Source organism: Lepidochelys kempii, chromosome 11, assembly GCF_965140285.1.
Source record: "Lepidochelys kempii isolate rLepKem1 chromosome 11, rLepKem1.hap1, whole genome shotgun sequence".
In the NCBI taxonomy this organism is placed as follows: Eukaryota; Metazoa; Chordata; order Testudines; family Cheloniidae; genus Lepidochelys; species Lepidochelys kempii.
This window is the reverse complement of record NC_136390.1, coordinates 45,156,911-45,182,820: the sequence shown is the minus strand read 5'-3', so window position 1 is coordinate 45,182,820 and position 25,910 is coordinate 45,156,911. Positions and strand designations below refer to the sequence as shown.

At 36.9% G+C, this 25,910-nt stretch overlaps 1 protein-coding gene across 1 annotated transcript in view; it reads left to right on the top strand.

Annotated features, from left to right (window-relative positions):
- The window catches only part of TTN (titin), a 468,698-nt gene that overhangs the window by 319,845 nt on the left and 122,943 nt on the right, over positions 1–25,910 (top strand). The window contains exons 164-197 of the mRNA XM_078847988.1: positions 1,741–1,983; positions 4,431–4,508; positions 5,162–5,239; positions 5,436–5,519; positions 5,811–5,921; positions 6,185–6,268; positions 7,226–7,309; positions 7,755–7,832; positions 8,053–8,136; positions 8,358–8,441; positions 8,639–9,073; positions 9,735–9,815; positions 10,992–11,093; positions 11,311–11,394; positions 11,579–11,659; positions 12,386–12,469; positions 13,213–13,293; positions 13,486–13,584; positions 15,100–15,183; positions 15,342–15,461; positions 16,345–16,428; positions 16,640–16,750; positions 17,012–17,095; positions 18,961–19,038; positions 19,297–19,377; positions 20,108–20,194; positions 20,533–20,616; positions 20,900–20,983; positions 21,337–21,420; positions 22,467–22,550; positions 24,209–24,292; positions 24,934–25,038; positions 25,322–25,426; positions 25,714–25,797. Coding sequence (XP_078704114.1) covers positions 1,741–1,983; positions 4,431–4,508; positions 5,162–5,239; positions 5,436–5,519; positions 5,811–5,921; positions 6,185–6,268; positions 7,226–7,309; positions 7,755–7,832; positions 8,053–8,136; positions 8,358–8,441; positions 8,639–9,073; positions 9,735–9,815; positions 10,992–11,093; positions 11,311–11,394; positions 11,579–11,659; positions 12,386–12,469; positions 13,213–13,293; positions 13,486–13,584; positions 15,100–15,183; positions 15,342–15,461; positions 16,345–16,428; positions 16,640–16,750; positions 17,012–17,095; positions 18,961–19,038; positions 19,297–19,377; positions 20,108–20,194; positions 20,533–20,616; positions 20,900–20,983; positions 21,337–21,420; positions 22,467–22,550; positions 24,209–24,292; positions 24,934–25,038; positions 25,322–25,426; positions 25,714–25,797 — 3,498 coding nt within the window. The remainder of the gene's footprint in view (positions 1–1,740; positions 1,984–4,430; positions 4,509–5,161; positions 5,240–5,435; positions 5,520–5,810; positions 5,922–6,184; positions 6,269–7,225; positions 7,310–7,754; positions 7,833–8,052; positions 8,137–8,357; positions 8,442–8,638; positions 9,074–9,734; positions 9,816–10,991; positions 11,094–11,310; positions 11,395–11,578; positions 11,660–12,385; positions 12,470–13,212; positions 13,294–13,485; positions 13,585–15,099; positions 15,184–15,341; positions 15,462–16,344; positions 16,429–16,639; positions 16,751–17,011; positions 17,096–18,960; positions 19,039–19,296; positions 19,378–20,107; positions 20,195–20,532; positions 20,617–20,899; positions 20,984–21,336; positions 21,421–22,466; positions 22,551–24,208; positions 24,293–24,933; positions 25,039–25,321; positions 25,427–25,713; positions 25,798–25,910) is intronic.

Below are 25,910 nucleotides of genomic sequence, written 5' to 3'. Positions count from 1 at the left end.
GAGGTCAAGGTCTACAGGCCTCCCCGAGAAGGCAAGTAGAAGTGCAGTAAGTGGGACAGAGCTTTCTTGGGCAGCAGAGTCTCCTGGCTGGGGCAATTTGGGCCAAATGTGGCTGGTTTTGTAATCAAACCAATGAAAGTTGCCAGGCTCAATCAATTTCATCTTGAGTTTATGGGTTCAGAATTTACCTGAACTTACCTGACACTTAAGATTAAAGTTTGAGGCACTGAAAATTTATGCACCAGCCCTGCCAGAAAGTTACAAAGATAGTAGGCATATTTCACACAGCCCTAAAAAGAACACTTGTTACCAGAAGTGGGAGTTTCTCAGGCTGTGGCTTCAGGCATCTAAAAAAAGCATCCACTTGCTTGAACTAGACCCTCACAGCAAATTGCTGCGACAAGCAAAGATTAGGTTGTTCCTTGCAGAATGCAGGTAGAAATACTTAGACCTATTACTGCCAAGTAGATTCCATCTACCAAGAAGAAAATTCCCAACTTCTTTGCTATTTCAGAGATCCTAAAAGGTCATCCAAATGCCAGGGCACACTGTAGTTTTTCCTGGATGACTTCACACACTAATAACCAGCAATTTCAGAGTCAGAAGGAAAAAAATACCCAGTACTGTTTCAAAAAGAGAAGAAACTCCACCAACAAAGTGTGCACTCTCTCCTGGATGAATCTGCAAAACTGAACATAATTTACATAATAAGCTTCTTGGAGTCTTTTCAGTTAAAATCTTGTCATTTTCTACATGTGGACATGAGTTACTTCTAATTTACTGCAAGCACAAGATCACTGTCTACTTCCATCTGTGCAAGTGGCTTGTTTGTACCCTCTCTCCCATCTTACACGAGGACGATGAGGTTGGAATGTTTATCTGTTCTGTACAAATTCTTTGTTTCAAGCGGCTGTCAGAGGGCTCTTGCTGGATTTTACTGGAGAAGTTCAAAGAGAGCCACATTTGTGTGAAGGACCCTGCTCTCCTCATATGGAAGGAGACAGTCACTGAGGTCACATAGGGGCTGAATTTTCTCAGGATTTGATTGGATTTTGTACCAGAGCTCTGACCTAGAATGTGTATAAATGCACTGTTGGCAGAAGTGGGTACAGCAAAGAGCATCTGCTTATATGTATTTGTTGAGACATGATTTGTCTTTTTTGTTGTTGTTGTATAAAACTATGGTTTAATGTTTCCATTGTCAGGCTGCACAGTTGCCTTGGCGATATGTGAGCCATGTTTATGTTAGATACCCTTTTTATATATCTTTTTTCTTGCCTCTAGTGTTTGTGCTTCTTGCCTCTAGTGTTTGTGTTTTTTGAAGTTTTTAAATGTAAATATTCTGTATCGTTAAAGTGGCTGATGTTCCTGAGAAAGTAGTCATAGAAGAAAAATTACCGATTTCTATTACTAAAAAAGTGAAGAGGCCACCAGCTAAAGGTACATTGGATATAGCATTAGATACTGTAGTATAGTTCTGTAGTATTAAAACATATGTTCTTTGCATGTCAGTGTTGTAAATGTGCCGTGAATTCTGCCTTGTATTTTTACTGAACATTCTTGATTTGATTTAGTTCTTACATTACAATGCTTCATAGCTTTATAGTTCTGTTCATGAGTATTTTTGTGATGGCTTTTAAAATTCTTTAAATTGATATCTTTTCAAAGTGCCTGAAGAACGTAAGACAGTTGTCCAAAAAGAAAAAATATATGTTGAAGTTCCCCAGTATGAAGAGGAAGAAGAAGAGGTCACCCACTATGAAGAAGAGGTCACCCACTATGAGGAGGAAGAGGAAGTTACCCACTATGAAGAGGAAGTCACCCACTATGAGGAGGAAGAGGAAGTTACCCACTATGAAGAGGAAGTCACCCACTATGAGGAGGAGGATGTTACCCAATATGAAGAGGAAGTTCCTCAATACGAGGAAGAGGAGGAGGAGGAAGTTCCCCAGTATGAAGAAGAGGCTCCCCCACCAGTGAAAGGTATAATGAAATTTTGGGATAAAATCAGAATAGAACTCTTCTGTTTTGCAAATATGATTTTCTTTTAATTACTCCAGTACATTATTTTTCCTTTGTTATGATAATTAATTATTGGTGTGTGTTTCAAAGTGTGTTGCATGTTTGAATGCTTACTGTTCATTAAAATTTTTTGTAACTATAATCAGTGTTCCATGTTGTAAATAAGCAATTGGCAGCATAAGGAGTCTGTGTAATCAGATAAGGCAATGAACGTTCCAGTCAGTTTTATCTCATGCTGGTTTGGGGCCTTATCTTGTTATCAGTCCATATTTTAAATTCCCGTTGACTTAGTGCAAGTTCCACAATCACAAGAAAAGGCATTTGTATCCTGATGATGGGTAGCCTAAGTGGCGAAAAGCACCTAAGTGATTTAGGAACACAAATCCTATTGACTTTCACTTTGGCATTTTGGAAAATCGTAAATCATCTGTGGGATTTTTTTAACATCACAGAAGCCAGAAATGGAAAGGGCTGATTAGATTATCCAGTCCATCTCTCAGAGTGTTTAAATATTTTCATAGGGAGAACAGTTGGTGAGGATGCTTGGAAGTCTCCATCACCCTCACATATTAATCTCCACTGACAGGGTAATCAGGTCATAACTTCTCAACAAAACATTGTATTGTAAGAATATACCTATTTGTTGATTCTGAAACCGTTCACAGGAAATGTTAGGCTTCCACTAATCTCCCAATCCTAATATTAAAAAAAAAAGTATCAAACTGTCCTGTTTTGACACTTTCAAAACAAAAAATTTTCAATGTTTGGTTTGAAACAACTTTTTAAAAGATGTTAGTTAATTTATACTAAAAATTTTATTTTAAAAGGTTGAAATTGACATTAAACATTGTAATCAACTTAATCCATCTGTTTAAAATGGTTGGTTCATCAACATTTTTGAGATTTCAACATTTTGCCCTAATTTGAGGACGGGAAATTTTTCAAACTCTCAACATTTCTCATAGGACAGAAAAACCTTTCCCCATCCAACTCTATGTCCAGCACCTCACATCATAACACAAAGACAAAGGGTAAAATCCAGAACTGCCTGTGTGATTTAGGAGAAATCCGAATTTCAAAAGGAAGTTAAGGACTTATCAAAATTCTTGTTTTATATTTTACCAATAGTGGCTCCACCCTAAAGGTGAATTTAGGGTTTACTTTGATCAGCTAATACATATCAAAACTACACTTTGAATTGTCTACACAAGGATTTCAACACATTAGTAAACACATTTTACAAATATGCCTTTTTCCTTGTGAAAACTAGGTCAGCCTATGCTCTCTGAAAATAAATATATGGTTTGTATAGATTAGGAAAAGAGACTGAGGTTACTTAATATCTACCTGGACCATCTAAACGAAGCTAAAAGTTGCTGCTTGCCTTTACTCATGAAAAAATTGTTATGTTGGAGTTAACTTCCATGTTATTTTGACCTCTTTTCCTAATCTAGACCAAGCCAATGGGATTATTCTCTTGCTTAAAGTTAAGCATGTGTGAAAATCAATGTATGACAAGGCCAGTTACCCTACCCAGGGAGGTGGTCAGTGATTTCTTCCAGTCTACCAAGTATCCCATCATCCAATTTGTTGAATACAATTTTTTTAAAGAAACTCTTTGGGTGAAATCTTTGCTTCAAAGAGAAAACTGTCACTGACCTTCAATAGCGCCAGAATTTTATCCTTTGTCGTTGAAGAAAATGGTCTTGGTACATTCTGCTGTTCACCATTAAATTTGTAGATGCTTCTAATTAGCTAAGAGTTCCAGTTTGTGAGCAAGGTAGTTGATAAAATCCTATGTTTTCTTGTCATGTAGAGAGTACTAGCAATATACTCAAAATTTCTGAAAAAAGAATGGAACCTTTAATATATATTCTAAATCTGGCCATTCAGCATCTTAAATTTAATGTATTAAGTGCCTAATAAGTGTAAGAAAGTAGTCTCAGGAAAAAAATACTAGTACCAGGAAAAGAAGAATCACAACTGAAAGATACTTGATATAGTAATTGGTGCTAAATTTTTCATCAATTTTTTAAATTTTGACCAAAAATTGATTTTTTCCCCAAATTTCCTCATTACCACCGCCATTTCTGACCAGCTGTAATAACCTAGTTTTAAGGGCCAGACCATGTAGTCTTTACTCAGACTTGGATAAGGCAAAACCACATTGACATTAAGATAAATTTGCCTTGCCAGATCAATGGCTGAGTAAGAACTGCAGGATTTTGCTCATTACAAATAAACACATCCCTTTATTGTGCTGTTTCCTGTCTTTTTAATATTAAATTGATGTTGAGTGTTACCTGTTTGTGCTGGAATAACTTTCTTGCATTACAATTGAGTTCTTGTACTTTATGTTCCTGTTGTTTTGTAAGTAAATTCCTAAAACAAAAATGGTATTTTTAAAGTGCCTGAGGTGCCTAAGAGACCTATCCCAGAGGAAAAAGTACCTGTTCCCAAGAGAAAAGAAGCTCCTCCAGTGAAAGGTACATCACCTCTTCTCTGAAGTTATCAAACTTTGTTTAATATTTAATTAACTTTACTACTTCTTGTATATTTGCTGCGTAGTTGTAGCCATGTTGGTCCTAGGATATTAGAGATATGGGGTGGGTGAGGTAATATCCTTTATTTGACCAACTTCTGTTGGTGAAAGAGACAAGCTTTTTTGCTTACACAGAACTCTTCTTCAAGTCTGGAAAAGGTACTCAGTGTGTCACAGCTAAATATAAGGTAGAACATAAGGAGTTGAGCATAAGGAGTTAACACATGTTGGAGGAGACCATTCAAGGTGATATGAGCAATTAGCATCTCTGGAGTTGTAGGACAAAGGAGGGTTAGCGGGTTACAAATTGTTGTAATGAGCCATAAATCCAGTGTCTTTATTGAGTCCATGATTTTTAGTATCTAGTAAAGTTATGAATTTAATCTCCCAAGCTCATGAAGATATGAAGTGATTTGAAAAGTGTTTGCCCAGGAGTGATAGGGTGTTTTTGTTGTATGTTTGATATAAACATTTATTATCTTGTTCTTCGGGAGGCATATCTTCATTTGAAATCTTTGTGAGCATGTCTTTTTGCTTTTCTGTTTGGAATGGCATGTGGGAGGTAATCTCAACCAAAATCATGTTTTAAAGTGCCAGAGGTGCCACAGAAACCTGTGCCAGAAGAAAAAGTGCCTGTTCCCATGCCCGAAAGAAAGGAAGCTCCACCAGCCAAAGGTACAACCGTGTGTGATTCAATGTGTGCATCCTGATCTTTCACCCTTCACTCGCCTTTTCATCATTCAGGGCATCATGAGGAGAAACATATTTCTGTTCTTGCGAATTGTTATTCTGTGGTCTTATGCTTCATGTCACTGTTCTGTATCTTATGGTTCAAAAGTGAAATTCTCAATGTACAATAATATCTTTAAAGTGCCTGAGGTGCCCAAGAAAGCTGTCCCAGAAGAGGAAGTGCCCATTCCAGTGCCTAAAAAAGTGGAGGCTCCGCCAGCTAAAGGTACATCAGTTTGCGACGCATCCACGCAATTCTGTCATTGCTTGCTCACAAATGGAACATTACAAGTAAGGGGGTCTGATCCTGTTCCAAAAGAACTCAATAGCAAAACCGCTCATTGATTTCACTGGGTTCAGGATCAAGCCCCACACTGTGAATGTTTCTTATAATGCAGCGTTTAGAAAACTGGTTTTTGCTTTACACATTTGTACCTTATGTTTTAAGTTGTCTTTCTATTTTGGAGCCGTGGAAAGGATAACAATGATTCATAAATCAAAATAATATTTCTTAAAGTGCCTGCTGTCCCGAAAAAAGCTGTTCCCGAAGAGAAAGTTCCTGTTGCTGGGCCTAAAAAAACAGAACCCATCCCTGCACCTAAAAAACCAGAACCTCCACCACCTAAAGGTATATCACCTTCAAATTGAGAGTAATTATACATATTCAAAGTGTGTGCGTGTGTGTGTATACACTTACTGTTTACATGTGTATATATGTGTGTGTGCATGGGTTTGTATAATATACAGCTTTTTGTTCCATTGAATCTTTCACACCCAGATAAATTTGTGTAATTCCCTTCTTATGTGTTGTTTTAAGTGTTTGCTATCTTCTGTTTTCTGTTTCTGATGTTGTACAAAAATTAAATTTGTTCAAACAAAATATCTTCAAAGTGCCTGAGGTGCCCAAGAAAGCTGTCCCAGAAGAGAAAGTACCTGTTGCTGTTCCTAAAGTAAAGAAAGCTCCGCCAGCTAAAGGTACATCATTTTGGGGTATATGGAAGTGAGTGTTCTGTCATTTGGACGTTGACATTTCAGTGGAATTTGGTTGTGGCGATCACAATTTAGATCCTCATTTCCATACCCCAGTGTTCATTATTAAGGAATAGTAGGGCTCAGACAGGGCTTGATCCTGCAGCATTGAAATCAATGGGAGCTTTGGCACTGACTTCAATGGGCTCAGAATCAGACCTTTAATGATTAACTGGTTTCCAATTATAATGATCTGCCAAGAACAAAACTAAGAGGCTTTTTGTATGCTAATCAAAGCAGCAGTGTCCTGCACATAGTGTTTGTGTGGCATAAAGTGTCTTTTAAACAAAATGTCTGGTAGAATTCTCTTTGATTTTCCCTTGGGCAAGGATGTGGTATGATCTGTGCCCTGAAGAATCTCCGATACTTAGCCTGAGAGATCTGCAGTACATTCTAATATCTCACAGCATGCACTGCTAAATCTACTACAGAAAAAGGTACAAACACATCTGACTGGGTGACAAGAACTCAAATCCTAACTGTGTAGAAACAGAAATGAAGGCAACTGAGTACAGACAGCACCCGATGATGCTGAACTTTATGCCCATTCAGCAGAGTGGTTTACAACTGAACTAGAAAGCAAACACACTGGTAGCTCTTAGTATGCAAAATAAGATGCCAAAGGGGTTTCTATGTACTCCCTTTTTGTAATATGTGAATATGTGTTGCAAATAGTGTTTGACTGGTAATGATGTGTCGTAGATAACCATCAGCAGGAAAGTTGCCCAAGCTGATCCTTACATCCCAATTCCACTGTAACGTTACCATGAAATACACATACAGAATATTCTTTATATCAGTGGTTATTGTTGTGCAAGTTTGTGTCCTTGTGTTTTATGTTGTGTTTTTCTTTCTGATGTTGCTTGAAAATGAAATTCTTAAAATGAAATAATATCTTTAAAGTGCCCGAGGTGCCAAAGAAACCTGTCCCAGAAGAAAAAATATCTGTAGACATTCCTAAAAAAATGGAGCCTCCGCCAGCGAAAGGTACATGAATTAACTGCAAGGCGAATAAACAGTGTTATTATTCCCTTACATTTTCAATAACCGCACTAACATCCAATCTGAGGCTGAGCCTGAATCCACTGAAGTTTTGAAATTGACTTCACTGGGAGTAGGCCTTACAAGATACAGTTATAATTTTGTCCTATGCATTTGTATTCTTTTGTCTGTGTTGCCCTTCTGTTTCTGATGTATACAATTTCTCAAATTGCTAACATAAGATAACATCTGCAAAGTGTTTGAGTTGCCTGAAAAATCTGTGCCTGTAGAGAAAGTGTCTGTTGTTTGTAACCTGATTCCAGCTTAAAAACACTTACAGTATGTTCTTTAGTTCAGTTCTTGCTTTCACTGTGTCCTGGCATTTTATGTCCTCTTTCTTTTTCTGATGTTGCTTGAAAATGAAATTTTAAAAATCAAATGTCTTTTAAAGTGCAAGAAGTGCCTAAGAAATCTGTCCCTGAAGAGAAAGTACCTGTTCCTAAAAAGGTTGAGGCTCCAACAGTTAAAGGTACAATAGTTTAATAATGAAAATATGAACACTGACACTAATTAATGTGAATTGTTCAACTTCTTAGTACAAAGTATTTTAATATATGTGCCTTGTGTTACTTCTGTGTTTTGATATTTGTTTGTGGGTTTATATTTCTGTTGTCTGTAAATTTATGTACTTGGACGTTGGTTTTGATATTGTGTAACAAAAATACTAAAACCAGATAATGTCTTTAAAGTGCCTAAGGCGTCTAAGAAAGCTATTCCTGAAGAGAAGATACCTGTTGCTCCTCCTAAAAAAGTGGAGCCTCCAGCTGTGAAAGGTACATGCATTCTTGACAGCTATCATATATGTTAAAATAGTTGATCTTATTCTTTCTAATACCAGCGTTTTCTGACTGTTCTGTCAAATTTCTGTGTATTCTTGTCTCAAAGATTAATTGTTGCACTATAAAATCGTGAGACTGTGTTTTGTATTGCTTTCTTATTTGTATTGCTTTGTTAAACCATTTAAAATCCCTAAAAGAAAGCCATATCTTTAAAGTCCCTGAGGTACGTAAGAGATCTGTTCCTGAAGAAAAAGTGCCAGCTGCTGTTCCTAAACCAAAGGAAGTTCCTCCAGCCAAAGGTAGAGACATGCCTTACTGAATTTCTTCAAAATATCTATTCCTCTTACTTGTTCCTAAAATATTTTGGAATGTGATCACTTTTCATAGAATCTCTCTTCCTTTTTATAAAAACTTCTTGCTGTTGTATTTATAAGATGTAGTTTTCTGTTGACTCTTTTTGTCTTACTCTGTACAAGTCATTTCCAATACTTTAAAGGTAGTAACAGTAATAATACTATCTTCCAAGTTCCTGAGGTACCTAAGAAACCCACCCGGGAAGAGAGAGTGCCTGTTCCTGCTGCTCCCCCTGTTCCTGCAGTGAAGGAGTATGAATATGAGTATGAGGAGTATGAGAAGTATGAGACCTATGAGGCTATAGAAGAGTTTGAGGTTCCAGAGCATGAAGAGATTGAGTATGAGGAGGTTCCAGAGCCTGAAGAAATCTATGAGGAGGTTCCGGAGCCTGAAGAGATCTATGAGGAGGTTCTGGAGCCTGAAGAGATTGAGGAGTATGAGGAGGTTCCGGAGCCTGAAGAGGTCTATGAGAAATATGAGGAGGTGCAGGTGATTGAAGAGGTCTATGAGAAGCATGAGGAGGTTAAGAAGGCTGAAGAGATCTATGAGGAGGCTTATGAGGTCACACCAGCTATAGGTACACCAGCTCATGATTTTTTCATTCTTAACTATGTGTGTCAAGTTTCCCCCTCATGCTCAGTCCTCCTTTCAGTGCTCAAGTCTGTGTTTTTCCTGTCTTCAGTCCTCCTTTCTGCGTCTGTAATTGATGGTGATAATCAACTTGAGAACCATTTCCCCTCCCTCAGAAAACCTATTTGGGGGTAGGATGAGAAGACTCCCACTGAGCCTTCAAAAGCAAAGACAACTTTGTTTCACTGTAACTAGAGCAATTTTCACATTGCGTAAATGGCAGCCTTCTGATGCAATTCAACTATGGTCTACATCCAGTATAATTATGGGTGGCAGCATTATTTCCTTTTAAGAAACATTTTGCCCCGCGATAATTTTCAACAACAGAGCAGTTAAAACTTAGTTAGGACCTTTCTTCCCATCATTATCATTTGAAATTCTCCATACCAGGCAGATGGTGCTTTGACAATGATCATTCCCCACCCTGCTGAAAAAGGATCTTCCTCAGCTTTCAGTTGCTTACATAACTTTGAGCACAGTAATTGTTCTCGTCTATCTTTGTGTGTGTGATAAGTTCTACAAATATGTGATCTTTGCTCTTCATGTCTTATATTGATCCTATTTCTTTGCAAGTAACTTAAAAAATCCCTAATAAAATGTCTTTAAAGTGCCTGAAGTGCCTAAGAGAGCTGTGCCAGAAGAAAAAGTACCTGTTGCTGTTCCTAAAAAAGAAGCTCCGCCAGCTAAAGGTACATCAGCTACTGGATACATTTAAAACTGAAGCCCTCTATCTCCCCAGAATCCCAGCTTCCAGTAATGAAGGTCCTTCCTATTATTTGACCATTAAGACTGGAGTTTTTATTTGCCAATTGAGTAACAATTAGGATTAAGATACCAAATCAACAATATTTCTTTTAAAACACAAAGCCCTGCATCTCCTTTCTCAAAAGGCAATTTTCCTCTGGATCCTTGTATGACATATAAGGAATGGAATTACTTTTATTTATTTATTGAGATTTATAAACATAACCTATTGAAAATGGTAGGGAATTTATTGAAACAAGGGTCCACTCAGCTATTTCTTGCCGATGAATAACCTCCAATCTGTTAAGCCTCTTTTTTCCCCTCCCGTCTTCATGTCAAATGAATGAACAGTTTCTACCCATATCTTCAAAAACAGTGATGATCTTTCTCAACTATAGCTATAATTCTAGGGGGGAAACCTGGCCCCATTGAAGTCAATGGGAACAGGATTTCACTTCTATTCTGTTCCCTATATCATGCTTTACTAATACAGTAGAAGGTCATGGATAGTACTGCCATTGTCAGGGTAGCATACTTTCTGCTGTAGACCAGAGCTCTATATTGTTCTCACTATAGGGCCGTATTTGTACAAAACACCCTCTGTGCCAAATCTGCTAGTCTTTATTCATACAAATTATCCTATTGAAGTCAGTGAGAGGCATTTTTGGATAAGGATTTAGGGCTTGAATCCAGCTTTCATTGAAGTCACTCAGAGTCTCTCAATTAACTTTAATGGGGCCAAATTGAGGCCAAAACTAAGAGTGTAGGATTTGCCTCCTAAAGTTGAATGGGAGTTTTGCTTGCATATAAATAGGAGGGTACAACTTCTTAGTTCATGCAATATTTCATAATCTATCTAAAAGGACTATTTAAAAGTCCATCCCAATTTGAAATTAATTCAATAAGGAGTTGGTCATGTGTATTGAAAGGAGATTGAACACCAAGAATCAGGAAGCAGAAGCATGGCCAGCCAGGTCACAAGTTAATAAATGTGATGTAGGATGCTCTGTGCTCATGTTCTTTTAATTTCTATGATTTTTCTGTTGAATTAAAGTTTTATGTTTGGTTTCTTGTGTCACCTTTATTCTTAAATAATATAAATATTTCAAAATTCCTAAAAGAAAGCAATGTCTTTAAAGTTCCTGCACTGCGTAAGAAACCAGTCCCAGAAGAAAAAGTACCTGTCGTTGTTCCTAAAAAAGAAGTGGCTCCCCCAGTTAAAGGTATATCTACTCTTTGTTGTCATTAGGGAACAATGAACTCTTACTTAAGTCTTTGATCTTCCATTGTTTGTTGCGTAAGACAGAAATATACTTTGTCTCAGTGATTCTTTGTTTGTCCTAATTAAGTATGATCCTGTGTCTCACGTTGCTTTTCTGTTCGTAATGATTTATGAAGTTGTATATATAAGATTCCTAAAAAAATGCTATATCTTTAAAGTGCCTGAAGTACATAAGAGAGCTGTACAGGAAGAGAAAGTAACTGTGGCTGTTCCTAAAAGGAAGGAGCCTCCACCAGCTAAAGGTACATGAAAACTATAGTTAACAGACCTATGGTTCTCTCATATCTTCATTAGCATGAATGTCCTGCAAGAAGCATTTAATTCTCGCTTGTTTTACAAGCGTGTCTTTCTGGGTTTTGTTCTTCTTTTTTCTGACTTCCTCTAAGTAACTTTAAAAGTTCTAAAAGTTAAAAAATGTCTTTAAAGTGCCTGCTGTACCCAAGAGAGCTGTCCCTGAAGAAAAACTACCCACTCCTACTCCTGAAATACAAGTTCCACCAATGAAAGGTAGAGGAACCTTTGACTGGAATTTTATGGAAAGACTTCATCTTTATCTCACTCCTAACTAACATCCTTTAAAGTGCAATTCATGTTCTTTGTGATATAGCCAAGGTCCCTAGTATCCTGCAGCACCTTAGATTCTGTAATGAGGAGTAAGAAATTCTGAGTCAAAACACTTCACTTACATGACGCAAGTGAACTGGAAAGTAACTGAACTTTACTGTCTTAAAATTAAGGGGGAAGGGGTCCCCAACTTTTTAGTGCTAGAAGTATATTAGGCCCCCAACTTTTTAGTTCTAGAAATATATAAGTGAATTTTGTTTAAATTGAAAATGTTAGAGAATAACTTATACACAATATTTGTAAAGAAGGCATTTCAATATTTATTTAAAACTGGTTGTGCCACAGATATCAAGGTGAAATAATTCAAGGTAGTCCCTTGTATCTTGGGAAGAAAGGAGGGCAAATGGAAAAGAGTGAATGGAATCTATTCCATATGGGACCGCACAAAATGAAAGCAAATATTTTAAAAATCTTCAAGTCATTTAAATCTGTGGTATTAATTCTGTAATTGAATAATATCAGTTCCTACAGAACTGCAGCGTACTGGAGACTTTGGCAGTACTTTTTTTATTAGTTATTCTTTGTTGTCTTTGTTTATGTTGGGTTTTTATTTCAAAATTATTTGCAAATAATTTTGAGAGTTTTAAAAGAAAGCTAATATCTTTAAAGTGCCTGAGGTTCCTGAAAGAGTTGTCCCTGAAGAAAAAGTACCTACTGTTATTCCTAGAAAAGAGGAAGCTCCTCCATATGAAGGTACATCAACTCTTCACTAAAGTTATAAAGCAATGAAATACAGAGAATTAGTCAATCAGCTTCATAGTGCAGTCTATTTTCAATATAATTAGAAGGACATTGTCAAATTTAAATTTAAAGAAAAATGATTTACAATTATTTTCAATACATCCCCATCACCACTCTTGAGTCTCTATGCCGTTTTGTTTCCAATCATATTTTTCTATTTTTAAAATCTTCTTCTCTGCCATGTTACTTTCTGGGAAAGACCCACAAAGAAATAGGCTCAGGTTCTGATTCAGGAAAGCATTTATGCAATTTTTAACTTTGATGGGACTTGAGTAGGTGCAGCTTAAATGCTGTCTTGAGTAGTGCTCTGTGCTTTATTGGGCATAACTGAATACACAGGAGAAACTGTGAAATTGACTATACAAGAGTGCTGTCCAATATAAAAACTAAAATAACTGGAAAAGCAGAGGAATATATATACACCCTATAACCTTATATACACACACACACACACACACAAACACACACTCACACACACTTTTTTTAGTAATCTTAATAGGTATTGCAGCAACAGTAGGTAAAAAAAATTCAGATAGAAGTGTGCCATTTAAATTGACGATGTCTCCTTAATTTATGCATGTGTTCAGAGAATTATGTTGCTTTACAAGTCTGTAAGTTTGCATTATAAATTGTCTTTCTAATCTTTGTTTTGCAAATATTTTTGAAATGTCTAAAATGAACTAATATCTTTAAAGAGCCTGAAGTTTATGAAGACATTCTCCCTGAAGAAAAAGTTCCTGTTGCTCCTACAAAACAGGAAGTTCCACCAACTAAAGGTATATCACATCTTCAAGCAATTCATAAAGCAAAGAGCTCCAGTACCTTTGTTACTCATCCTCATGATCCGTATCAGGTTTCATGCAAATAATTCATGTGTTCGTTCTAACTTCTCCTTGATTGTCTTGTCCATCTGTGTCTTCCATTGCCCTTCTGTTCTTTACATTTTGTATTTTATAAATTCTTAAAAGAAACTAATATCTTTAAAGTGCCTGCAGTGCCAAAGAAAGCTGTTCAGCAAAAGAAAATACCTGCTGCCATACCTAAAGAAGAAGCTCCACCAATTACAGGTACATGAGCTCAGACTGAAATTTTAATGAAAGAAAAGATATCTTCACCATATTCTGTTTTAGCCTCTTTTAAAGTTGATTTAATGTTCAGTGTGAGATATCCCAGGCCCCAGTTTACTGCACTGGCTTAGAGGTAGACTCTATAGTGATACAATTCTGAGGTACAAGCTACTGCAACAAGTTCATTCTCTGGTATAATTGATTTTTGCCGCAAACCCTTATGCTTTGTATGAATGAGTAATACAGGGTCAGACCTAAAAAAACAAATTCTGTAATCGTAACATATTTGAAAGTGGGTGCATAACTGGTTGGAAAACTGTTCCTAGAGAGTAGTTATCAGTATTCACAGTCAAGCTGGAAGGGCATATTGAGTGGTATCCTAGGATCTGTGCTGGGTCCGACTCTATTCAATACCTTCATCAATGACTTGAATAATGGCAGAGAGAGTAGGTACACTTATAAAGTTTGAGGACAATACCAAGCTGTGAGGGGTTCCAAGTGCTTTGGAGGATAGGACTATAATTCAAAATGATGTGGACAAACTGGAGAGATGGTCTGGAAAAAAAAAAGGATGAAATTCAATAAGGACAAATGCAAAGTACTCCACTTAGGAAAGAACAATCAGTTGCACACATACAAAATGGGAAATGAATGCCTAGGAAGGAGGACTGCGGAAAGGGATCTGGGGGTTATAGAGCATGACAAGCTAAATATGAGTCAACAATGTAACACGGCTGTAAAAAAAAAGTGAACATCATTCTGGTATGTATTAGCAGGAGTGTTGTAAGCAAAACACAAGAAGTAATTCTTCTGCTCTACTCCACACTGATTAGGCCTCAGTTGGAGTATTGTGTCCAATTCTGGGCACCACATTTCAGGAAGGATGTGGATAAATTGGAGAAAGTCCAGAGAAGAGCAACAAAAATGATTAAAGGTCTAGAAAACATGACCTATGAGGAAAGATTGAAAAAACTGGGTTTGTTTAGTCTGGAGAAGAGAAGACTGAGAGGAGACATGATAACAGTTTTCAAGTACATAAAAGATTGTGACAAGGAGGAGGGAGAAAAATTGTTCCCCTTAATGTCAGAGGACAGGACAAGAAGCAATTGGCTTAAATTGCAGCAAGGGCAGTTTAGGTTGGACATTAGGAAAAACTTCCTAACTGTCAGGGTGATTAAGCACTGGAATAAATCGCCTAGGGAGGTTGTGGAATCTATCACTGGAGTTTTTTAAGAGCAGGTTAGACAAACACCTCTCAGGGATGGTCTAGATAATATTTAGTCCTGCCATGAGTGCAGAGAACTGGACTAGATGACCTCTCGAGGTCCCCTCCTGTCCTATGGTTCTATGATTCTGCAACAATAAAATTCCAGTATTACAGAATACTAGGAACCTTGGATAATATTGTGTTTTGTTAGTATTGTTTTTGTTCATAGTTTGTAGTTTGTGTTTGGCTTTTGTCTAAGGATTTTGTAAGAATTTTGAATTGTCTAAAGGAAAACTAATATCTTTAAGTGCCTGAGGTTCCTGAAAGAACTGTCCCCCAAGAAAAAGTACCTAGAGTTGTCCCAAGGAAAGGAGAAGCTCTGCCAGCTAAGGGTACATCAACTCTTCATTGGAATTTATAAAGCAGTGAATTCCAGAAAATTTGAGTCACTATTCTTCATAGTTTAATATCATTCATTTAGGTTTTTGTTCTATTAGCTTTTTGTTATTTTATAAAAGCTGTGTATTTTGTTTCTTAATTCTCTATATAGATATTTTTAAAATTCCTAAACAAACTAATATCTTTAAAGTGCCTGAGATGCCAAAGAAAGCTGTCCCCAAAAAGAAAGTACATATTGCTGCACCCAGAGAAGAAGCTCCACCTTTTAAAGGTACATGAACCTTTGACTGGAATTTCCAGGACAGAAAAATCTCTTCATTTATTGTTTTCTAACCTCTTTTAATGTGTAATTAATGTTCTGTCTGATATAAACCCTGCTGTGGCCATTGCACTAGTAGCTCCTTTTTGGGGGGAGGGGGAAGGATTTTTTCCCTCACCACCATGTTGGCTGTGGTGGAGGGAGGTTTTTTTGCCTTTTCCACAGCGGGTGTCAATGAGGACCTTTTCTGGTGAGGAGAAAAAGTGATAGGCTATATGTCACCACTTATTTTGTAAGTGTGGGGCAGATGTCCAGTGCAGGTACTCCATAGGGAAGGCATCCAGTAACCAAATAAATGGCCTGGTAAAGGACTTAAAAGGAGGTGCTGGATAAAGGATCAGAAAGGGGGAGGGGAGTTGGGGACTCCTATGATTGGTATGGCAGGGAGCCAAGCCCTCTTTCTTATAGGCCACCTTAACCCTCCTACAAGGGAGGGTGGATGGTAAGGTGCAAGGCATGGGTTGGCTGGGGGACCTGGATGGAAAATAAGCCCCAGGTAGTTATTTGGAATAAACATGGATTTACCTGCACTGTTCCCTTTATCTGCCAGGTAGTCCCAGAAATCTATATAGTAATGTATAGTACAGTATAGTAAAGCCTGATTTAATCCATATCAGGTGTCTCCTGTCCTTCTTTTGGTATAGCCAGACAGTAGACTTTGTTTCATGGGGTAACCTACTGGCAATTGGCCTACTTCTGCAAAGCAGTAGAGAGCAGCTTTGTGAATCCCACTGCAAGATAGGGCCTTACATTTGTTGTTTGTCATGTTGTCTTTTTGTTCTAAGATGTTGTAAGTAATTATGAAACTTCTAAAAGAAAACTAATATCTTTAAAGTACCTGAGGTTTATGAGGAAATTCCCCCAGAAGAAAAAGTTTCTGCTGCTATTCCTAGAAAAGAGGAATCTCCACCAGCCAAAGGTACATCACCTCTTCAAGGAATTTACAAAGGAATGAATTCCAGAAAAATACAATTATTAATGCACATGGTTTAATTCATGTTCAATATGTTCAGTCATTGTGTTGGTTCTAATTGCTCCTTGCTTGTTTTACCAGTTTGTCTCTTTGTTTTATGTTGCATCTCTGTTCCTTATATGTTATAAATTCTTAAAACCACCTAATATCTTTAAAGTGCCTGAGGTGTCTAAGAAAGATGTCCCAGAAGAAAAAGTGCAAATTGCTGTGCCTAAAAAACCAGAACCCCTTGCTGTGCCTAAAAAACCAGAACCTCCACCAGCGAAAGGTATATGTTAACTGATAAAATTGCAGTTTTTATAAAGAGTCTTGTTTTGCTGAGAAAAAAAATCTTCTTTGTCTAGGACTTTATTCATAAATTGTAATCATTTGGTAATTTGTAAATTCTGTGTGTCAAACTGTCGTCAGGATTTGGCATCATTCATGTTATGTATGTCCCTTTCTTATATTTCTTTACTATTCTTAATTGTTTGCATATGTCTTTGGAATTTCTAAATTCCTAAATTAAAATAAATGAATATCTTTAAAGTGCCTGAGGTGCCCAAGAAAGCTGTCCCAGAAGAGAAAGTACCTGTTGCTGTACCAAAAAAGCCAGAAGCTCCACCAGCTAAAGGTATAAAGCATCATAAATGAAATCATGAAGAAAAATAACCTTTTCTTTTTCTCCTGTAATCATTATTTTTTCCTGAAGTTTGTCCTGTCCTGTTCTTTCTTTTTTTTCTCATCATATAGTCATTAAAGTCTTTTCATTTGCCAGTTTCTTCTCCCCTAGATATGCAAGCATAACTCCCATTCCCAAGACATAAAAAAGGATGTCAGACAACTGGCTGAAAAAGAAAGGGATGAAATTGTATTAAATACCATAAACAATAAAAAATAAGCTAAGCCCACACCTAGGCAATCCTTACAGTGCAAATACTCCCACCAAATGAATATCACAGCTACTGGGGCTTAAATAGGGAAACTGAGTCACAAGTCAGTTTAGGCTTAATCAATTTTTTTCCTTTATTTGTACAATTTTAGATAGAATTATTGTCACTTATAGTGTCTGAACATATGTTTATGCCAGACAATAACAGACAAGACAGAATTAGTAGTGGCCCAAGTTACCACATTCCGGAGCACTAGGAAGTTCTTCCCCTTCCATCATGGTTGTCACCTCCGCTGATCTCCTGGTCTCGTCATTCATTCCTGTTTTTCAGTTTCTGGTCCAGTGTTTCTCCAATTTCAAGCTTGTTCCCTTGAGTTTTTTTTATACATTTCCACATTCCAGATTATTTAACCTTTATCCAATTGGCTTTTACCACATAAACCCTTTATTTTTTTATGTAAATCATATGTTACTCATGCCCAAGCTTCAATTACCCAACTTCTGCATTTTTTCTGCTGGTTTTGTAATTTCTAGGTCATGTGGTTCTGTGTCACCCTGTTCCTAGCCTTACCAGAAGAAGGATGTTTTTATTTATCATTGCATGTTTGTGTACCTCTGATTTATATCTTCCAACAAAACATTTTATTTATTGTGCCAGCAATAATATCATTTTAAACAAATCAGAAATTCTATGTAAAACAGTAATTGGCAAAACCCCATTTATGACAAGCAAGGTGTTGTGCTAAGTGTTTGTCATCTTATCTATACTCATTCACTATCCTTAATTACAAATCATTCTAATATAGCAAATAAATCTTTTAATCTTACCATTTAACAATTCTTCATTTTTATATTTCAGTATCATGTCAGAACATGTATGTTATCGTCCCCTGAACTTAATCTATTAAGTCGGGGGAGTTATGGAAAACACAATGATTCTTTAATGTCAGCATTTCTTATCTTTTTTTAAACATGTATTTTCAAAGGCCTTTTTCATCTAGAGTCCAGTTTTGTTTGTGACTCATAACTCAAAAACTTCATTACAAATTTTCCTGTGTTGTATTTCAAGGGGTGCCTCAATTTTACGGATTTGCTATTTAGTTGTTTTTAATGGTACCCCAACAACAGTCATTGTAAATACCTTCACAAGGTCCATCAAATCCATCCACAACCAGCAGATCATAATATTGCAAAGTTCCCATTTGATAATGCTCATATTGATATTAGTGGATATTTGGTTATTGATTTGCATGGGAGCAACAGAAGACCCTTGGGCCAGTTGCTATGATTCCTCCAGTCAATTGAGAGTCTCTGGAGTTGCCAATTTGGATGGTGTGCCACGAACTGGCTAACTAAGAACAACTGAAGTTCCTGTGAATAGCTCTGGCAACCAGGCCTTGGCGAGAAGAATGATGGGCCAATGAAAATTTTGTGATGAAAACATCTCTTTGTAATTTGTACAGAATGTTTGTGTTAACAACTGGTATTTATATTTAGCATCTTTAATGTTCTTTCATGTCCACTTGTTTTTTGTTACTTTTCTGTTCACAATATTTTATATGTATCTTTGGAATTCGTAAAAGTAAAAGACACTAATATCTTTAAAGTGCCTGAGGTGCCCAAGAAAGCTGTCCCAGAAGAGAAAATACCAGTTGCTAAAAAGCCAGAACCTCCACCAGCTAAAGGTACATATTAACAGTGGGGATGTTATAAAGAAAAAATATCTTCTTCTCTTGGAAATTAATGGTTGCTGGGTTTTTTTTTTCTTTCTCATTTAAAGATTTCTTAAATAGAAGTAACACGCTGCATATGTGTATAACAAATCACTCTTTGACACTGCTAATGTTCCTGATATGCTTTTATGATTGCTCTTTTTGTTCGTAATAATTTGCATACCCTGGAAATTTTGAAATGTAACAGAAAGTAATGCTGTTTCTTTAAAGTGCCTGAGATGCCCAAGGAAGTCCCAAAAGAGAAAGTACCCATTGCTGTGCCTAAAAAACCAGAAGCTCCGCCAGCCAAAGGTACATCTCATCACAGCTAAAACAACAGGGGGTGGGGAAGAAAATGACCTTTGCCATGTTCTTGCAAATGTTATATGTTAAGTAAGCATCACCATGCCTTATTTATTTTTTATTGTGAGAAACCTATTCATTTGAGGGCTCTAATCTCTTTGTTGTTTAAAAAAACCTCTCATCAGTGTTAATGGTTGTTAAGGATATTTGCTGAACAAAATAGGCAAGAGGGTGGAACTTGAGGCATTAGAAACATTAGAAGTTTCCAGGAAGACTCTGACGACTGTTTCTGAAATTCTGATGTTAAGTAGAGGGTCAGATCAAAAGAGGATTTAAAGAATCTCAAGGCACATGCTGAATGACCGAGGCCCAAGTGGCTTCAGTTGGGGTAGGATGAGGCCCACAATGTGTGGATGGAAAGAAGTTGTGGAGATAAGAAATGTTAGGGGGAAAGGGCAGATATGTGGAATGGACAATGTCAGCCATAGCCAAATGGCAATCTAAAATGACAGAATAATTTAACCAAGAAAGAGAAGAAAATCCAGCAAGTACTGAAGAGTACAGGGTATAACAGAGAAAAATGCTTATATTAGTGGAAGGGAGGATAATGCCAATAAATGTGTGTCAAACTGATGGCTTCGTTGATGATCTCCATAATTTGTGTTTTCTTAATTTTAACATTTTATATGTATCTGTAAAATTCCTTATAATAACCAAAACAAATATTCTTTCTTTAAAGTGCCTGAGGTGCCCAAGAAAGCTGTCCCCGAAGAGAAAAAAGTACCAGTTGCTGTGCCTAAAAAACCAGAAGCTCCACCAGCTAAAGGTACACGTTGTCAATGATAAAATCATGGAAAGAATTTATCTTGTTCCTTCTGTTGTAACTTTTTAAATATTAATTTTGAGCCATCTTTTTCCCCACTGTAATCTGCAATTTTCTACCTTTTGTTTTGGGGGAATTCTCATCTCCTCTTTATACTTAAATCATTCTCATTCAACAGTGGAGTAAAGTAGTGTAACATGTACTATGTGTACTGTAAGATCAGACTTTTAAGCCAGGCATCATTGATGCTGTTTCGTGTTCTTATTGCAGCTTTTCTGTTCTTAACTCTTTGTATGTATACTTGACATTCTTAACAGAAAAATAAATTAATATTTTTAAAGTGCCTGAGGTACCAAAGAAAGTGGTTCCAGAGGAGAAAATACCAGTTGCAGTGCCTAAAAAACCAGAACCTCCACCAGCTAAAGGTACTGTCATTATGGGGAAAAAAAACAATAGCAGGAAATCATAGTCTTTTTCTTCTGAACATTATTTAAAGACAACAGCAAAGACCTTTCTCTGGTCTCTTGCTGTTGGCTGAGATTTGTAAAACCTACTTATTATATGTAAGTGAGACAAACTGATTGTGGAATATGGTAGGTTCTTTAACATTGTTGAGCTCTCTGTGTTTTATGTTTTTCTGTTCTTAATACTTTGAACGTATTTGTGAAATTTCTCATAGTGAAAGGTATTAATATTAATATTTTAAAGTGCCTGAGGTGCCAAAGGAAGTTGTTATTGAAGACAAAGTACCAGTTGAAGAGCCTGAGAAACCGGAACCTCCACCAGCTAAAGGTACATGTCATCACTGATGAAATCATAAATAATCTTTCTTATTTTCTGGAGTACTGTTTGAACATACAGTTCTCTTTCTGCTATGAGATATGTAAATTGTTCTTGTTGTGTAAGCTGTGGTATGTGTTGGGGGTGGGAATAGAAAGAGGATGAAATTCAGCCACGCACAGAGCTCCAGAAGAAGACCAATGCACAGGGGAAATTTCATGGAGGAAATGAAAGAGAAATTGATGCTTAGATCTGACATCATCGATGTTTTTGATGTCCCTGAGTTTTATGTTTCCTTAATGTTCTTAAAATTTCAAACATATCTTTGAAATTCATACAAATAATAGACACTAATATCTTTAAAGTGCCTGAGGTGCCCAGGAAAGGGGTCCCAGAAGAGAAAGTACCAGTTGCTGTACCTAAAAAAACAGAACCTCCACCAGCCAAAGGTACAAGTGCTCAGCGATATCGTCATAAGGAAGAGCATTAGTCTTGTCCTCGTAAACCTAATTTTTAGCTGACTGTCCAGTCCATTTTCTAATATCTGAGATTTGTTGATTCTACTCAGTGTGTGAGATGTAATCCAGGGGTGTCAAACATCCAGTCCACTGAATATATCTAGCCATTTGATATTTTTTGTCACGATTGTTTACATATTCAAAACACTCAAGGCCTGATATTTTTAAAAAACCTTATGATTGTGCAGAAAACTTTCTAAATCTGAACCCAATGTAAACTAATGCAGTGCTGTCTTTCTGAGTCTGCTGGCAGTCTAAAGTAATAGATCAGAGAGATGTAAACAACTCTGTCCTCCCTATCCTCCATTGACTTGAGCATTAAGACCAAAACCCAATGGTAGCTATTTAATAAAATAATTAATTATTTAATCAGGGGTCATTGTAGCAGATGAAATGAGGAATGGGGTGAGAGGGAAGCCCAATGAATAGGGAAGGCAATGCAGGAAAGGAATTACAGGTGGAAGAAAAGAGGAGTCTCACCAAAACAATGGTAGAGGGACATGAACAGAATAGAAACAAAGGGTAGAAATAGTGATAATCCTAAAGGGGAGTTTATTTTCCCCCATGTGATTCTGAATGTAAATACAGAGTACTGAAAAAACTCTGAATAATTATAATTAAGAATTTAGTTACGACATAAAGGTCAGATTCCATGACTGATCTGTGTTCATCCTCCATTTGGGAGTTACCCATTGTGTAGAGAGAGGCCTAAATTCTTACATTTGTACCTTGACATAGGGATCAGAAATAAAAATGGAATTTAGCTTCCTCACACAATGTGTTTGATACCCTTGCTATGCTCTGTGTGCGTGTGTGTGTATGCGAGAGAGAGAGAAAGAGAGAGAGAGACTAAATGTGGTTTGAATATGAACTTGTTAATGTCTTGAATACATCCTTGTTTTGTTTCATTATTCATCTTATTGTTTTATAAACAACTTTGACGTTCATAAAAGTAAAAGTTACTAATATCTTTAAAGTGCCTGAGGTGCCCAAGAAAGCTGTCCCAGAAGAGAAAGTACCTGTTGCTGTACCAAAAATACCAGAACCTCCACCAGCTAGAGGTACATGTTATCATGGATATCATCTTAAAGAAGAATCTTTGTCTTATTTTCTTTAGCTTTATCTTAACATTTTTGTCTAGTCCACTTTTTCCTATCTGAGATCTGTAAAGTGTACTCACTGAACAAACAGTGCTTAGTATAAGAGTGTGAATGAGTAATCAAAGCCTGAATATTGCATCATCAATGTTTTTAATATCTCTGTCTTCTGTGTTTCATTCTTCTTAATGTTTTGCACACATTTTGATAACTGTAAAATGAAACAAACTAATATCTTTAAAGTACCTGAGATGCCTGAGACAACTGTCCCAGAAGAGGAAGTCCCTCTAAAAACAGAACTTCCGCCAGCGAAAGGTACAGGTCATCAAAAATCTTTGTCTCATTTTCTTGACCATCATTACTTTTCACATACTTTTTCCTGTCCATTTTCTGCCACCGGAGATTTGAAAATTCTACTTGTTTGAATTGTACGGCTGGGGTGTCAAATACATGCTCCATTTACTGTATCTGGTCACAGGAAATATTTTTCTGGTCTGCTTCACGTATTCAGATTGCCCAGAATCTAAGATTTTGTGTTTTTAAAAAGTGAAAATATTGTTATGAGAAAAACTTGCCAAATTTGAACTCAGTTTAAGGGTGTGTCTACACTGCCCCACAGTTCAGACTAGGGGATAAGAGTAGAAGTATGTACCAAAGTTCTGAGCTGTAACTCCCCGGTATTGAAGCTGCAGGCGCAAACTTAAAGGTCCTGAGTTTGCACTATGTGAACTCAAGACTTTTAAGTCCACGTCTGCAGTGTCCACACAGGGGAGTTACAGTGCAGCACTTTGGTCTGCACTGCGACCCACTCCCCCTAGTCCAAACTGCAGGGAAATGTAGACATGCCCTTAACTTCTGCTGTGCTCTCTTTGTGAGTCTGCTGATAGCCTGAAGCAATGTATCTGAGAGGTATTAACTCCTTCTCCTCTCCTGCTCCCTCTGCACACACACATACACAGTTGAAGTCTCTCGGCATTAATTCTAAAGCATAATGATGACACATTAATGTAGCAATTTTCATTTTAATGGATGTAATGAGGAAAGGGTGATAGTGAAGTCTAACAGATAGCAATGAAACTGGAAGTTTATACAGGGAAGGAAATGCAGTGGGAAGAAAAGAGGAGACATCCAAAGACAAGAAAAGAATGAGACAGAGATAGATATAGAAGGAATAGAAAGAAAGGGCAGAAATAAGGGAGTGTAGAATGTCCTCTATTCCCCCACTCCCATGTGGAATGTGTAGACAGATTAGTGCGCAGTGAATGCTGATAACTAAAGTTTATTTACAGCATAAAGGTCAGATTTCACGATTGATATTTGAGCAGTCCCTTCCAATCTGAGTACTGCTGTGCATAGACTGGGTAGATGTACCTTAATTCATACCCAGACAGAGGTATCATAATTAAAAATGCAGTTCAGCTTTTTCACAAAATGCCTTTGATACCCTTGTTGTACCGTGTGTGTGAGACAGAGAGAGAGAGAAAGAAAGAGAGACTCCTTGTTTGAACATGACCTCATTAATGTATTGGATATGTCCATATTTTATGTTTCATTGTTTGTCTTCTCTGCAAAATACACAACTTTAACATTCATAAAAGTAAAAGATCCTCATATCTTTAAAGTGCCTGAGGTGTCCAAGAAAACTGTCCCAGAAGAGAAAATGCCTATTGCTGTGCCTAAAAAACCAGAACCTTCCCCAGCTAAAGGTACATGTCATCCTCAATGTCATCATGAAGAAAATCTTAGTCTTATTTTCTTGAGCATTATGTTAACATATTAATTTTAACACTGACATTTTCTCCAATCTGAGATTTGGAAATTGTACTCATTGAGTAGATCATACTGAGTGTCAGAGTGTGAGTGACTAATCAAAGTTTGAATATTGAATCTCTAATGTTTTTGATATCTCATCTTCTATGTTTCATTGTTCTTAATGTTTTGTACATATGTTGAATACTCTAATACAAAGCAAACTATTATCTTTAAAATACCTGAGATACTGGAAAGAGCTGCCCCAGAAGAGAGAGAACCGATTACTGCGCCTAATAAAACAGAACCTCCACCAGCTAAAAGTACAGATAGATCAGTATTACTACTTTTTTCTTCTTGAACAGTATTTTAACACCTTTTTTCCTTTCTGTGATCAGCTATCTGAGATATGTAAAGTGTATTCATCATGTGAACTGTACTGTGTGTAAGTGTGTGTTATGTTAAGTGACTAATCAGTATTTGAATGTTGCTTCTTAAATACATTTTGATATTCATGACTTTTGTTTATTTGTTCTTCTTACTGTTTTGTACACATCTTTAACAATTATAAAAGTAAACAGAAATATTGTCTTTAAAGTGCCTGAGACGCCCAGGGAAACTGTCCCAGAAGAAAAAGTGCCTGTGCCTAAAAAAACAGAACCTATCGGTGTGCGGAAGAAACCAGCACCTCTGCCAGCTAAAGGTACATGTCATCGTCGACGTCATCATGAGGAAGAATCTTTGTCCTCTTTTCTTGAACATTCTTTAATATATTGTGTCCTGTCCTTTTTTCAGTTATGGACTTTGTACTCATTGTGTAATTGATACAGAATGTGTGTGTGTGTGAGAGAGAGAGAGAGGCTCTATAGTATCTGAACATTGAGGCCATCATTAATGTCTCAGTGTCCTCTGTTTCATCATTCTCTTTCATGTTTTGTACATATTCTTGATAGTCATGTAAGTAAACAGACCCAATATCTTTAAAGTGCCTGAGGTGCCCAAGAAAGCTGTCCCAGAAGAGAAAGTACCTGTGCCTAAAAAACCAAAACCTACTGCTGTGCCGAAGAAACCAGCACCTCCGCCAGCAAAAGGTACAGATCAGTAATAGAACCTTTTCTTCTTCTTCTTCATCTTCTTCTCAAACAGCATTTTAACATACTTTTTCCTGTCTGTTATCAGCTGTCTGAGGTATGTAAAGTGTCATCTTCATGTGAACTGTAGTGTGTATGAAAGTTTGTTGTGTAAGTAGCTAATCAGTGTTTGAATGTTACATCGTAAATGCATTTTGATATCCATGACTTTTGTGTAATATTTCTCCTTAATGTTTCATACACATCTTTAACAATCATAAAAGTAAACAGAACTAATATCTTTAAAGTGCCTGAGGTGCCCAAGAAAGCTGTCCCAGAAGAGAAAGTACCTGTTGCTGTGCCTAAAAAAACAGAACCTGCACCTGCTAAAGGTACTGTCATCACTGACATCTTCATAAAGAAGAATCTTTGTCATGTAAATTATACGTGTGTGTGTGTTAGTTACAGAGAGAGAGAGAGACTATAATATCTGAATGTTTGATAT